This window comes from Pithys albifrons, chromosome 7 (genome assembly GCF_047495875.1).
Source record: "Pithys albifrons albifrons isolate INPA30051 chromosome 7, PitAlb_v1, whole genome shotgun sequence".
NCBI classification, from domain to species: Eukaryota; Metazoa; Chordata; class Aves; order Passeriformes; family Thamnophilidae; genus Pithys; species Pithys albifrons.
The window spans coordinates 26,255,329-26,270,120 of NC_092464.1; the positions used below are offsets into that span (position 1 = coordinate 26,255,329).

At 44.2% G+C, this 14,792-nt stretch overlaps 1 protein-coding gene across 3 annotated transcripts; it reads left to right on the top strand.

The window, feature by feature from the left end:
• Positions 1-262: 262 nt before the first annotated feature.
• Positions 263-7,084, top strand: TAC1 (tachykinin precursor 1). 3 transcript variants are annotated; one of them, XM_071560061.1, is made up of 7 exons: positions 263-293; positions 907-982; positions 1,741-1,878; positions 1,986-2,082; positions 2,621-2,644; positions 4,264-4,317; positions 6,604-7,084. In XM_071560061.1, exons 3-7 carry the CDS (start codon positions 1,756-1,758, stop codon positions 6,651-6,653), a joined length of 348 nt encoding a protein of 115 aa, XP_071416162.1. In that variant the 5' UTR covers positions 263-293; positions 907-982; positions 1,741-1,755; the 3' UTR covers positions 6,654-7,084. The 3 variants fall into 3 exon arrangements, with proteins under 3 accessions (XP_071416162.1, XP_071416161.1, XP_071416165.1); XM_071560060.1 differs by having other exon boundaries at positions 265-293; positions 907-1,000; XM_071560064.1 differs by lacking the exon at positions 4,264-4,317 and having other exon boundaries at positions 269-293; positions 907-1,000.
• The last annotated feature ends 7,708 nt before the right edge of the window (positions 7,085-14,792 follow it).

Consider the following 14,792-nt stretch of genomic DNA (forward strand, 5'->3'; position numbering starts at 1 on the left):
AACCACGATAACATGGGCACTGAGGGACCACCAAGGTTAACTGAGAAGTCTCATGCACAGCTGACCTTGAAGAAATAAATGGAACAACTGTGAAAGGAAAGATAACCTAAACAGGTATTTGAGCCAAATGCCAGCAGCAGTACAAAGCTGTTGTAGGGGAAGGATGCAGGCAGGGATGTGCTGCTAGAGAGGCTGGCTCATTTTCAGTAAAGGCATTCGCCTGTCAAAGCAATCAGTCCAGCGGTGCCAGCCTGCTGCCCTGTGCCGGCAGCCCCTCTGCAAGCACGGACACGGTAGACCTGGGGTGCACCCACTCAGTCAGGCGCTCCTCAACTTCGTGCATCCCTCACTTCTGGTCCCAGCGGGTCGGGGCTGTCTGAGCAGTGGCATGGGGAGGGCAGACTCGGGGGGAGGGAACTGGACCAGGCACGGGAGGCAGCCCCGCGGCCCGGCCGCCGGGGCTCGTTCTCCACTCCCCGCTGGCCCTCGGTCGTCTGCCCCGCTCTCCCTCTTAGCGGTGCCGCTCTCAGTGGAGAGCAGCTCTCCCTGCCGTGGGAGAGCGGGGCGCGGGGGACAGAAGTGAAAAGCGACATTCGCACCCTTAGGTCCTCACTTGCATCTCGCATCCACATCCAGAGCCTCACCCCGCGTTCGCACCCGCAGCCGCCGCCGCAGGGGCGGCCCCGGGGACACGGAGCTGCAGCGGGAGGGAACGGGAGACTGGGGGGGTGAGGGGAAGGGAGGGGGAAAGCCACCCGGTTGCCCCACACTCCCAGCCCCGGGCAGATCCGGGAGGCGCTGCGGGAGCGGGAGCGGGGGGCGGGGGCTGTCACGGGGCTGGGATCATAAAACCCGGAGTAATTGCATTTAGGCAAATGAGGCTGCCTCGGCCCTCCCCGTCTCCAGGTATATAAAGTGAGGAGCGTCCCTCCAGCCGGCCAATGCTCTCAGAGAGCAGCGCCTGCTCTCCGTGCTGCAGACGGTGCGTGCGCCTTCGGAGGTCCGTCTGTGCCTCTGTGTGTGAGGGTGCTCCTGTCCGTGCGGTTGTGAGGGGGTGTGCGTGTGGGCTTTGTGTGTGCGGGGGGATCTATATGTGTGCACATCTATGGGATGGGTGCCTATACATGCTTCTGTGTCCACACGTGGATGTCTATGAATGTGCCAGCATCTTTTTGTTCCTGTCCTGATGTGCAAAGGGATGAGTGTGTACCTCTAGACACCTCTGTGTGTGTGTGTGTGTGTGTGTGTGTGTGTGTGTGTGTGTGTGTGTGTGTGTAGAGCTGCATCCCTTTGTAGGTGTGAGCATCCAAGGTGTGTAACTATTTGTGTAAGTTTTCAAGTGGACGCGTGTGTACCTAGATGTGTGTATGAGGGGGCTGTATCTGTCTGGGTGGTGTGTATGTGAGAAGGTGTGAATACCTGGATGTGCATCGACGTGTGAGGGTGTGTTTATGTACAGTCCTATATGTCCTTGTGTACAGGGATTCCTCTGTGTCTGTGCGCTGGTGTGCACATCGAGCTGCACGCCAGTCTGTGTCGGGTGTGCGTATATCCAGAAGTGTCTGTAGCAGTCGGGGGGAAGGGAGGGTGGTGTAACTCGGCGCTTGTGGGTCTATACGTGCGAGGAAGCTGCCCCCAGGTGTGCCGGGGGCAGCTGTGTGAGTGTGTGTGTGCAAGACTGTGCGTGCTCGCCCCGCCGGGGCTGCGGATGCCGGTGCTCCAACTTCTGCCCCCCCGCAGGACGTCGAGGCGGCGATGAGGCTCCCGCTGGCTTTCGCCGTGCTCCTCCTGGCCTTGGCGCAGGCGCTGGGCGAAGAGATGGGAGCCACCGACGACCTCAGCTACTGGTCCGACTGGTCCGACAGCGACCAGGGGAAGGTGAGCCCGGCGGTTCCGCGGGAGCGAAGGGCTGATGTCGGGCACTGCCTGGCGGGCCGGACGGGGTGGGGGGTCCGCGCTGAGCACCGCCCGCTGTCGCCCCGCAGGAGGAGATGCCGCTGCCCTTGGAGCACTTTCTGCAGAGGATGGCGCGGAGACCCCGGCCCCAGCAGTTCTTCGGCCTCATGGGCAAGCGGGATGCCGGTGAGCGGGGTGGGGGGAGGTCTGCTGCTCACGCCTCTCCGCTCGCCTCTTCTCCTAGTGCCTCCTCAAACTTCACAGCACTCAAAAGCTGCCATGTGGGTTGTTTGAGGTTTTTTGTTTGTTTGTTTGTTTTATTTCAAGTTTTATACCAGATAAACTCACCAACTGGAAAAGAGAGAGCTTCACATTGAAGTGCCAAATGCACAGCAGTTGCTATATGTAAATCCTAGTGAGGAATATCATGGTAATTCACGGGTCAGCATACACACTACTGAATTGCCCATGTGTGGAAATCTTGTGTGTACAATTATTACCATGTTTTCTACATGTTTACTGATCCAAAAATTGATCCAAGAAATTGGAGCTAAACTGATTTAAATTCTGTGGGTTTAGCTAAACCAAGTTTTTGGAATATGTGGAGTGTAGATTTTGTGCTTGATTCTGGAAAGTATTGCAGTAGCGTCATATGTATATGCCAATCCTTTTTCAACGACTCCTTTTTCCCTTTTTTTCCTCTTTCCTTTTCTCCTCCAATCAGGATATGGCCAGATCTCTCACAAAAGTAAGTTTATAAAAATATTTTAAGTAATTACTTGAAGGTATTCAAATAGGGAATAGTGTATTTTATGGGATTATTAGAAGGTGACTGGTTTCAGCTAAGGACTGGCAGCGCTGCTGGTGAAAAAATATTCTATTACAGGATTGAAACCTTCCCCCCAGTGCGGCTGTGAGACTGTATCTCATCTGAGCTGCCTCAAGCTTTGAGATTTCAATCCATATTAATGTGCAGATGTTGCAGCTCTCTCTTATTTCCCTAGGGGGGGATTCTGTAAGTCTTGCTCAGAGTCAAGGCAGGCTTACTGCCAGACTCAGAGAGGAGCAATTAAGATGACAAAATCTGCAAAATTAGAGTATTGAATTTCCAAATACCCAAGAATGCTTTTGTGGGAGAGCCCAAGTCCCCACATGTGAGATCCTGTATCTCAGCATTGTCGTGCTGGGAATTAGATCCCTGCTCACAGTAGGGGCTGATTGATGTACTGCCATATGAACAAGCATATCTTGCCCCTCTAATAAGTGTGCCTAGCTCTGCTTCTGTGTAACATCAAGCAGGATATGATATTGCACTGTGGTGTTACTTTGTTCTGCACAGTGAGAGTTTTATTCTCTGAATTTATCTGAAGGCGTTTATACAGAAACTGGAAGACTTTTAATAGGTAAAAAGGATCTTGTATTCTGTGACACCTCCTCTGTTCACAGAGGTCAACAGCTGTCCTGGTGTTCTGCTATCCACAAGATACTTTCACTAGGGTTATATATTGGAAGATGGACAGATGACTGTGATACAAAGCTCATGCCAAATAACCTGCTGACCAAAGTAAAAAAGTTACAGATTTCTGAAACTGCTTCAGCTTGAATTAATACATGCGAGGTCTGAGGATCTTGCTTTGTAGATTAATTAGCCAAGCAAAATTCTTTCCAAAGAGAAATTTCTAAGTTTGTCTCGAAAGTCAGTTTAGATAAGGAATGAAAATGGGTGGTTCTTCTTAATCTGAAACTATAGCTACCGCTATATCTTGGTATATGCTGTAGGCCTAAACTTGGAGTAATTTATCTTCTACACATCCAGTGCCTTGAGAAGTACTAATGGGACAGGCAGGTAATATCTGAACTCATAAATATTCCAAAAGCAGAGCCAGACTGTCTAGCTCAGACAGGTCCAGACATAGAGTCCCATTGGTTTCCTCTCCAATAAGGGCTCTGCCTGACCTGTGAGGGAGATTTTTCTTCCACATTACAGAAATAAAACAACAGGTCAAAGAGATGCATCACACAGATGCAGGCTATACCAAGACACTGCCTTCTTGTGCATTGTCTCAAGGCAATAGGAATTGTACTGGGAGAGAAGTAAGAATCCATTAGTGGTCAATGTTTTTCCATTACACTTAAAGAAACAAAACAACTAATGAGAAATCCACTAACTGACCTGTGCCTTGGTCTAACCTGTTAAGTCGGATGAGTCAGGCTGATACTCATTCTCCGTTGTCTGAGAGGGATGTGAACAACTGGTCTGTGAGATAAACGGTGTTGGAGCCTGTCTTCCTTCCTCGCGAGAACACGTTATCTTAAAAGCCTACCTAGTTAAAATGTATTAAAACACCACTAAATATATTTTTTCAGGACATAAAACAGACTCCTTTGTTGGACTTATGGGCAAAAGATCTTTAAATTCTGGTATGTATGACTAAATCTGGTACTTGGTGATATAGAGCCTCTTCATTCCGTTGCCTCTTTGTTCTCTCCCAGCGGATGGAAGAAGCAGTCTTTATGTAGTGTAGACCCAGAGCTCTCTGAAAAAGACCCAAGATTTTATTTGTTACCCAAGATATTTCAGGGTTTGCTTCACTCCAATGTTTGAGATGATCAGAGTGGTCTGAGCTGCAGGCGAGCTCAGGTAGAAGTCCCCGGAACACTTTCAGTATCGCCCTGCCTTTGCATGTTCTGCTGGTCCCCAAAGTGCTAATACAACAACAAAAAAAACCACCTAAATTTTACTGACATACCAAGAAAAATTCAGAGGCTGTAAATGTAAAGCTCATTTAAACATGTGATCCAAATCCAGCTATCATCAGGATATCCTCATTGTCTCAGGGGATCATTATTCCTGATACTTTGAGTGGAGTGTGGAAGAATAGACACCAGTCACTAACAGCATTTCATTCTGCTGATCAGGCTGTTAAACATTCCCAGCCTTTTCCAGTTTTCACTTCACCCAAATAATTTTAAGCTTTGAACAGACACTATGAATTTCTGTTATTTTCCTATACCATCAATATGTGGTATAATTCTCCTCTCCCCTAACATGCAGAACTCTTGTGGTATTGTCTGTAGCTCTACTTTTCCTGTCCTATAGGGCTGTACTGAGGAAATCCTTCACTGTGAACCAAAGTGTCAGTTGATTCCCCATAGAGGGAATAAAAAAAACAACAAACAAACAAAACAAAACAACAACAACAAAAAAACCCCAAAAAACCAACAACAACAAACCCCACCCCCTAATATGTATTTCATGTCTCTGAAATAGTTCTCACTGTTTTGTTAAATGGATGATAAAAGTTAAATTACTAGCTGACACCTTTATATTATGTGGATACATGCTGTGATCTACATTCTGCAATTATGGTTGTCAGTAACTTTTTTTCCAATTAAATCCCATTCAAGACTAGTAATATTGCACTCTGCATCATTTTACAAATTGCTGTGTATCATGAATAATTTTGTACAATTTTATCTGTGGTGGCAATAGCTATTAAATGCATAATACCTGTAAATATATCTGCTATCACAAAAGTGAATAGCCTGGAAGTAATAAATTGCATTTGGTTTCCATTGGGATTACACTTACATTAATATGAGAATTTAAAATAATGCAAATGTTTTAAAAATGCAAAGATTTTATTGCCCTGATTTCAAATTGGTAGTCTAGTCAGGCTACTGTTATGTTGTCTGTCTAACAAAGGGGAATAATGAAGTTTTACCCTGTTGGGCTGTGTAATACCTGTGTGACAGGTAAAACTAGAATTCGCTGCTTTTGTGCCTGATTCCTTGGGAGGAAAATGGTAAGAAGTTGTTTCTGCTCCTCAAGAGGAGAAAATAGGTCCTAAGGACTGTGTAACCAAAGCAATATCAGGAGTAGTAAGCATTAGGACTATGCTTACTTCTCCCTACTTGAAGATACTTAACTGGGCAGGACCTTTACGGTGGTGCTGTGGTCTCCTTCTGCAGAAAGCTGCTGAGCACTCTGGCAATGTACAGAAGGTTATGCCATCCTGCTGGGTGTGAGTGTGGTGATTTAAATCCTCATGTGGCAAAGCAGGGTACTGGAATGCTGATATCTCAGTCCCTGATTTGGGCACAGCCTCAACCAAGAAGGGCTTTCTGGGTTTTGCTCTCATTTTAAAAGAGCAAGAAAGAGAGATCTACCACACAAAATATGCTACTGAAGACTATTTTAGTCTGCAGCTAGTCCATAGGTTAGTCTGAGTCAGTCTAAGAAGCTTGGCTCCTGCAACAGTCTTCAATAAAGGTTTTCCCTGTGTGCAGGGCTTGGGGACAGGGAGGGTTTAAACCTGGCAAAGAGCTGACTGTGCAGGAGCAAAGGTGGACATGGCCATGCAGAAAGCCTTTATCCACAAATGGACCTGAATGCTCAGATCTCATCAGTTAGATGGATTACTGGGAGGTAAAGGGGCACTGAGTTACTGGTGCTTCAAGCAGTTCAACAGACAAAAGGTAGAAAACACTGCTCAGACTTTCAGCCTCCTGTAGGGCAGTGTAGTCTGAGAGGTAAAACCAAATCAAAGCAGCTCAGGGTTGGGCAGGGAGCTCTTGTCTCTGTTCCAAAAATGCCACTGGTGTCCAGCAGTGGCCCAGCTGGCTGCAAGTCTCTGACATTTCTCATGCTTGCAGGGGTTTATGCAAGGCTGCACCGTGTACTTCATTCTGCTTCATTTTTTGCAGGGTCTTCTGAAGGGAGCATAGCACAGAACTATGAACGGAGGCGTAAATGAGATATTCCCACACATTATTTATTAAACTTCATTTGTTCTGATGGTCAATGCCATGTAATATAAACTAACTACTGAATGGAATAATTATTTATTTAACAGCTGATGGGGTTTGTTTTTTTGAATTCTACATTCAATAAAATTATTATTTTTCATATTGTGGCAATGATACATGTTGTGTAGGTGTGTTGTGGTTCTTGAAAGGACCGGCAACCCTAGTGATGTCTCACAACAAAGCACATTGATGATATGACCCGTAAAGTTAAGTTTACTAAACCAAGTAAATCCTCTTTTGTTCATTGAAATCAAGTCTATCAGCCTCACAGCCAGTGCAGAACAGAGCTGATGTTCAGTCTAGTGCCTCAATTTGTTTTCATTGTTTATAATGTACTGTAATTTCTGTATCAAAAATATATTTGTATCATTACAGCATGTTTTATGTTCTGTGATTACCTATCTAAAGCGGGGTGGGTAATGTTTGAATGGGAACCCAAGGTCTTCATTTCATAGCCTGGAATTTTATGACACTAACATTTTAAATAAAAACTACTCTGGGGCTTTTGCAACATACTTCCTTTGGTGATAGTAATGGAGTTATTTCCCACATTGGTCTGGAATGAGATTTTGATCCATGCAAGAGTGATCTGAGACTGCAAAGAAATACCATGTTAATGATTTCTTCTTGCAGGGAGGCTGTGAGCTTCCTCGTGTGTTTGGTAAATGTTTGGGGGATTTGCTGTGGAGACAGAAGTTTTGAGATTACTCCAGGTCACATAAGGTGCCATCCATCCTAAACCTGATGGAAATCAAGGAGCGTGTTGACTGAATGAAAAGGGCATGGTACTCCCCAGCTCCAAGTGCAATAACGTGCTGTGGAATTCATCCAGTATCGTAGGTTTATTATTTGAAAGCTAAGCTTTTAATAAATTCTAGTCCTCAGATTCACAATAAAAGCACCTGTTGGCCTGAATCCATACAATATAAGAGAAAAAAAAGTGAGTGTAATTATATTTTTAATTAAAATATCTGGTTCTATATATTCAGGACAATCCTGAAATGCTGCATGCATCTTACCAGGTGCGAGGGCATTTGGAGACGTATCTTCTTTTCCCCTGCTAAAAGCTATACTCCTCTATTTCATGCTATGATGAATCAGCAATGAAAATAGTGTATACAAGCCAAATTTCAAAATAAGTAATACGAAGGGTTGTTGTTTTCCGACTCGGAAGTGAACTCAGCAACCTCCATTGTCAAGGTTACCTAAGGCATCATTAGAACTGCCCCCATTAAGAATGGATGGGTGCAGGTTAGAAGCAGCACCTAAGCCTGCTCATGCTTAAAACAGATCCCACTTCCAGCTAAGTAGGAGCTGGATCTAGCAAGGTGGGGGGCAGGCTAGATGGTGGGAAAACTAAGGCTGCCTTACAACAGGAACCACACCCATGTGAGACAAAGTGGTTGTACTGGCACTCTGCCAGCTCTTCATTTTGCCAGAGCCAATTTTCAGATTAATAATCTTCTATATGAGCTCTCACTGAGCTCAGTGAAGAGGGGAAACTGACTGACTGACTAACAGCATGGCAAAAGGACTGTGGAAATGGATGTTGAATAACACTCAGTGAAGGGTAAAAAGAAAAGTTTTAAAATGCTGTTCCTCTAGCCTGGAGACCCACAGTGGTCCCAGACCTCATAGCCCACGTGTGCTGAATTGTCAGATGCAGAGAGTAAAGCAAAAATCCCACTGTTCACTCTCTGCAACCTGCACTTCTCACAAACCTCCCTTAAGAAGAAACCACTGCAAACATATTTGCATCCAGAGAAAGCCACAGAGAGTGGGCTTTAAGTGTTTGGAGGACAACACAGGTACTATTTAACAGCATCCAGTAAACAGATAGGATTGACTGTTCTGGAAAAAACATAAAATGGTTTGCATTGAAAGGCACCTTTAAAGATCACATAGTCCAAACCCCTGCCATAAGCATGGACATCTTTCACTAGACCAACCAAACTGACACTGAACACTTCAAGCCATGGGGCAGCCACAGCTTCTCTGTGCAACCTGTTGCAGAGTCTCACCACCTTCATTGTAATGAATTTCTTCCTTAGAACCAATCTAAATCTACCCTCTTTCAATTTAAGTATCCTGACCATCTTCATGACCTTCCTCTGGACTCGCTGCAACAGATCCACATCCTTCCTGTGCTGGAGACCCCAGAAGTGGACCCTGTTCCAGGGGGCGTCTCACCAGAGTGGAGTAGAGGGGTAGAATCACCTCCCTCAACCTGCTGCCCATGCTGTGTTTGATGCAGCCCAGGTTATGGTTGTCTTTCTGGGCTGCAAGCTGGGTCCTGTCGAGTTTCACATCCACAAACAGTCCCAAAGTCTTTTCCTCAGGGCTGCTCTCAATCAATTCTCTGTCCAGCCTGTATTTGTGCTTGGGATTGCCCTGACCTGCGTATGGGACCTTGCACTTGGCCTTGTTGAACTTAATGAAGTTCACACAGGCTCACTCCTTGTGCCTGTCATAGTTGTTATGGATGGCATCCCTTCCCTCAAGCATGTTATGGCACTACCACCATTGTTCCACTGCCAAGACTGAGCCTCTGGCACCAAATTAGTCTCCTTTTACTTGTCAGTCTGATGAGTGGTTTTAATCTGGCATTTGAAGCAACTAATTTTTTAATCTCTGGTGGTAAAATAATGTCAGAATTGTGCCAATTTGGGGTTTAAACAGGACAGTTAAATTTGGTGTTGATTTATGTGTTTATGTAGATACTTATTCCAAGTTAAAAATAAAGCAAATACACCAAAAGGCATGGTCTGAAATGTTCCAACTGACTCTACCAACAATAGAAAAGCAACCCCCTCCTCACATTTCAGTGCTGACAGGGACCACTCAGCCAAGCTGTGCAACATTGGGGCTTCAGGGCTGTGCCTGCCCAGCAGGTCTGGGGCCAGATATGGAGGTGCATGAATCGACACATCTGCAGGCATCCAGCTCAGCAACTGCCCATCTCTACCAAAGGCTCACTCTAAACATTTGTTCTCACAGACATCCTGGGATCCTGGAGACTCACATAGGAATGCTTATTCTTAGATATTTTATCAGCCTTTAGTCTTAAGCTTTATAGTCTATACATTACTGAGTAATTAAAAGGAACTTTTTTATAATTCCCATGGTCTATAAATTCTTCCTTTTAAGGCTCCTTCAGCTTTTAAACATTTATATGTTGGACAGCATTGCTTGCAGCCCTGGGCCACTGGGCCACTCATGCCTTCGATTGCTGGGCAATGCCAGCTCTGCAACTCCACTGCAGATCTTGGAGAGGCTTTCACCAAATCCTCTGCTGTTTCCACAACAGCCAGACACAAGTGTGACACAGACTTAACTCTTTTTGATGACAACAGTCTAAGACCCCTCAGGTTGCATAAGCTAATCAATAACACTGCAGCAAGGGCATCTGTCAGCAAAATGCAAACAAGCTTTAAACAAAGCAATAAAAATATTTCTAGGAAATCAGCATGAAGAGTTAATCCAGGGTGATGCTGGTAATGGTCACCACGGGGGAGGAGCTACAGGCAGTTTGATATCACAGCCCATCTCCCACATGCTCAGCCCACTTTTTGTTTCTTTTTTCTCCCAGAAATACATTGTTCATCTGCATCTTGACAGGTGGCTGGTTTTTTGATAGGCACCGTCTTCCTCACACACATAAACTTCCCTTCCCCAGATGGGGATGCTGAAGTCAAGCTCTCAGCAGCCTGCCTTGCCCACGCATGACTTAGAAGACATCATCTCCATCTCTCTACTGTTGCATCGAGACTGGTCATCCATAGTACAGGTGTGGCCAAACTTACCCTACCAAGCCAGAGTCATAGCACACATCACCCTGTCCATGAACTGGGGAGCTGGGAAAAGGGTTTGGCCCCCCATATGCACCTCACCAGGGGAGCTCAGGTTCTGCAGCACTTGTAAATCTTTTGCTGTATTCATTGTCAGGAAGCTGGTGCTTTTCAGTATGATCCTAATCCAAAGAAAAGGAAGAATCTGGAAATGTTTGGGCACAGAGATCTTGCAGGAACCCAGCCCCTAGTCATCATTAGCTAGAGCAGAATAACATCAAGTGTTTTTTTGTAAATTATTAAGGTGATTCTTTAAAATGCTGTTTATTCAGAATATGCCAGTAGCAGCCCCTTCAGAGCTACCAAGAGCCATTATTTAAGTGCAGACTTTGTCCCTTAAACTATGTCTCTTAAACTATGGCTTAGGTAACTGCTTTAGCATTAAGATATACCCAGCAAGGCCCAGTGCAAACTACAGTAATGACAAAATTTTCTTCTGATGAGCCTAAACAGTTCCCTCACCCAGAATATCACAGGCTGCATTAGCAAACATCTCCCAGAGTGACAAGAGAAGAGCACACAGCCGTTCCTTCCCTGGAGTTGTACCGTGTCAGGATGCAGCCACCTGCTATTCCAGACACACACCCATGTCCTCACACTATCTCCAAAATAGCTCACTTACCTTTACAGAACATAGTCATTACTGGAAGAGCAGGGATTTTTTAATTTTTGCTTTTGCTGTTAGCAAGTTTACAAATATCCTCAACCCTGCATCTTTCAGGGAAGACAGACACTCTTTGCATTATTCTTTTAATGGTTTTGATAGTGCCTAGACTGAAACATTTGTCAGTGGGAGGAGCTGTATGAAATTCATTATGATATTCATTAAAAATTATCACTGCTCCATCCCTGATAGATATCTGGTTTCTGTCAGAATAAAACAGCAACTTGTCAGATCAGAAACTCCTTTCTAAAAGGTACACAGAGATGTGAAACAAACATCATCTCTTGTTTTCTTATCCATCTCCAAATTAAACAAGGTCACCACTTACTGCATATAGAGGAAATGAAATGTGAACAGACTGCTGAACAACAAAACACTTCATCTGTCATGGTGCTTCATGCTCTCCCAGAAGCCTGAAGGGAGGTCAAGGTGAGATGGCTTAGCCAGAGGTAACAACAGTGGCTGAGGTAGAAATGCAATGCACACCCTGTACCTAACCAGCTACTTCTGCAAAGTACTACATAAGTGCAAAGAAATTTAGGAAACTACAAAAGAGAATGTTGAATGATTAGAAAAACTCTTGGGAAAAAAAAGCCTTTCTTTTCCTAACTAAACCATTTCTTACATTGTTATTTCAGAAGCACAGCTGTTAGAGAGTTAAAGGACACAACTGCACCGACACATCACAGAGGGTTTGAAAAGACATTCGTTGCCAAGTCCAATCATATGCTAACCATTATGTTAAAATTGGAGACACTATCCAAAGGCAAGAGAGGGCAGAATTGTGTGGAGCAGCTTAAGACCTGCAGAAATTCACGACATGTATTCTCAACCAGAGCTTGAGTGCCTCAGTGCCAATATATGCTAATATACTTTTAACATTGTATTTTACATTAACTAGTCGCATTGAAAACATCTAGTTGAGTAACAGAAGAACACCTTTCATCACAAACACTCAATTTAGGCACATAGAAATGATTTTTATTTTTATTGTTGCAACACTCAGACAACAATAGGGATATTGTATTTCTGTACCAAAGCATAAAAATTCAAGCAATATCCTCTGGAAGCAAATTTTGCTAGGAGAATACACACATTAATTACTGAAGGAATATATACATACAGGGTAGCTACTCTAAGACGGCATTTTAAAATTATTTCTAATTCAGGAAGTTTAAAGCAGTGTATTTTTATAATGCCCGGAAGACATAATAGCTGTTCTGTGAGACCTGATCATTTGCAGCTTGGATTCCCATTGTGCCAATTCAGCCCAGGCAAAACCTGCATCATGTGGGCATGAGTGAGACCAGCTCAGGGCACCAGCAATCGTCACCAAAATTGTACACAAGCACAAGACAGCACTTCAGAACAGTTTCTTGGAATATAATAATTTCTAATGTCTGCAGATGGCAACCTGTTTATCCACAGCACATCTTCACCACACTTCCTTACCAACACAATTCCAGCTCTGGGAAACAATCAAATCTTCCTGCCCTGCCCTCCCAGGCTGCCAAAGGAGTTCCAATTAGAGTCAAGTGAGATAACAGTTCTATTTGCATTTTTAAGCTATTATTAGCAAGTTGTCAGTCAGCCAGTAATTTGTATCTTTTTGGTATAATGAGCATTTAAATATTTAAAAAGAGAACATTCCTTTCTACCACCCCCTTCCTTTTATGTGCTAAAATAATAATGATCTTAATCAAAAGTAATTTGTATTAATATACATTTTGCCCTGGGTGTTAAATGCAATCTTCAAGAGAAGTGGTGAGAGATGTTAAGTAATACAGTTTATTAATATAAAGTACTTCTACCCTCAATAGTAGCAGGAATGGAGGCTGCTTTTGCAACCAGATCATTGTGAGTCTCCTCTTGGCCTCTGCAAGACAATTATGGTGTAAGAATTGAAGTCAGTTTTAATAATTTTATGTACCCAGAATTATAATTTTCTAAAGGACTATTTTGCACCCAGTTATCTTCTTCTCCTTAGTGAAAATGCATAACCATCCTGTACCAAAACCAACCAACCAAACAAAAAAAGCAGAAGACCTGTCTCTGAGCAAGCCTGGAGCAGGCAAAGGACTGTGTGTTAGATTGGACAGCCAGCTCTACATTGTCATTACACCACTGATGATGACTTGGGGATGTATTTTCCTGACAGGGTTCAGTTCTATGTGCTCACGTATATGGAATCTGCTGATGAGCGAAAAAAGGCCTTGAACCTTTCTGATGTGCAGCTGTAAAACTTTCTAGTAGACTTCAGAAGTGGTATCCTGGGCTGCATCAAAAGCAGCGTGGCCAGCAGGTCAAGGGAGGTGATTCTTCCCCTCTACTCTGCTTTGGCATAACACCTGGAGTGCTGCACCCAGCTCTGGGGCCCCTAGCATAAGAAGGATGTGGACCAGTTGGAGAGAGTCCAGAGAAGGCCATGAAGATGATGAGCCAGCTCGAGCACCTTTCCTGTGAAGACAAGCTGAGCAAGTTGAGGTTGTTCAACCTGGAAAAGAGAAGGCTCCAGGGAGAGCTTAGAGCACCTTCCAATACACAAAGGGGGGCAATAAGAGAGATGGAGAGGGACATTTCACTATGACAGTGTTAGGATAATGGCTTTAAACTGACAGAGAATAGATTCAGATTAAAGGAAGAAATTATTTGCTGTGAGGGTGGTGAAATGCTGGAACATGTTGCCTAAAGAGGTTGCAGATGCTTCATCAATGGAAATGGTCAAGCCCACATTGGATGGGACTTTGAGCAACCTGGTCTAGTGGAAGGTGTCTCTGCCCATGGCAGGGAGGTTGGGCCTAGATGATCTTAAGGTCCCTTCCAACCCAAGCCTGCCTATGATTCTATCATAGTGTTCTCTTTGTATGACTCTGCAATTCTGTGATCTACATGTTAATAATGAAGAAAATAGGGAAAAAAATAGTGCCTAACAGCTTCAGAGGTAAAATTAACATTTCTTATTCCCCAGCCTGGGAATTATCTTCCATATTCCCTAGAGCTGATATTGTATATCTGTTCCAACCTACATTACTAATTTTTAATATAACTGGTTTTTTTAACTTACCTCTAAATTGAATACTGAATGCCTTAAATACTAATGCAATTCAACCCTTAGCTGCATTCTTACCTGCAGCACCAGCATGAGAAGCTCTGCACAACATCTTTTGAGCAAGATCAATTAAAAAACATTTTTCTTTTATGCTTGGCTTTATCTCTGTTCTAGTCAGGTACTTATTAAATTCCGCAAGGCTTACACACAAATCCCAGTGACACAGTGTATGTGAAGAGCAGAAGCAGAGCAGGATGGAGAGCAGCCTGTTCCAGGGGTGAAGAGCTCTTTTGCACAGATGTACTAACGGCGGCTGCCATCTGCTGGCTTAAAAAAAAAAAACGGTAAAAATTTAAGAAATCATCCCTGAAGCAACCTCTCAATCTGAATTCAAACTTTGACAAGCCTTTTTTGTCAGGTTGGGAAAGGCGTCTGTTTGTTGGCTTCCTGGAACAGAGAGCAAGGAGCAGAGCCAGCCCTGACCCACTTGTGTGGGAGAAACACAAAGGTCAGGCAGACTCCAGGG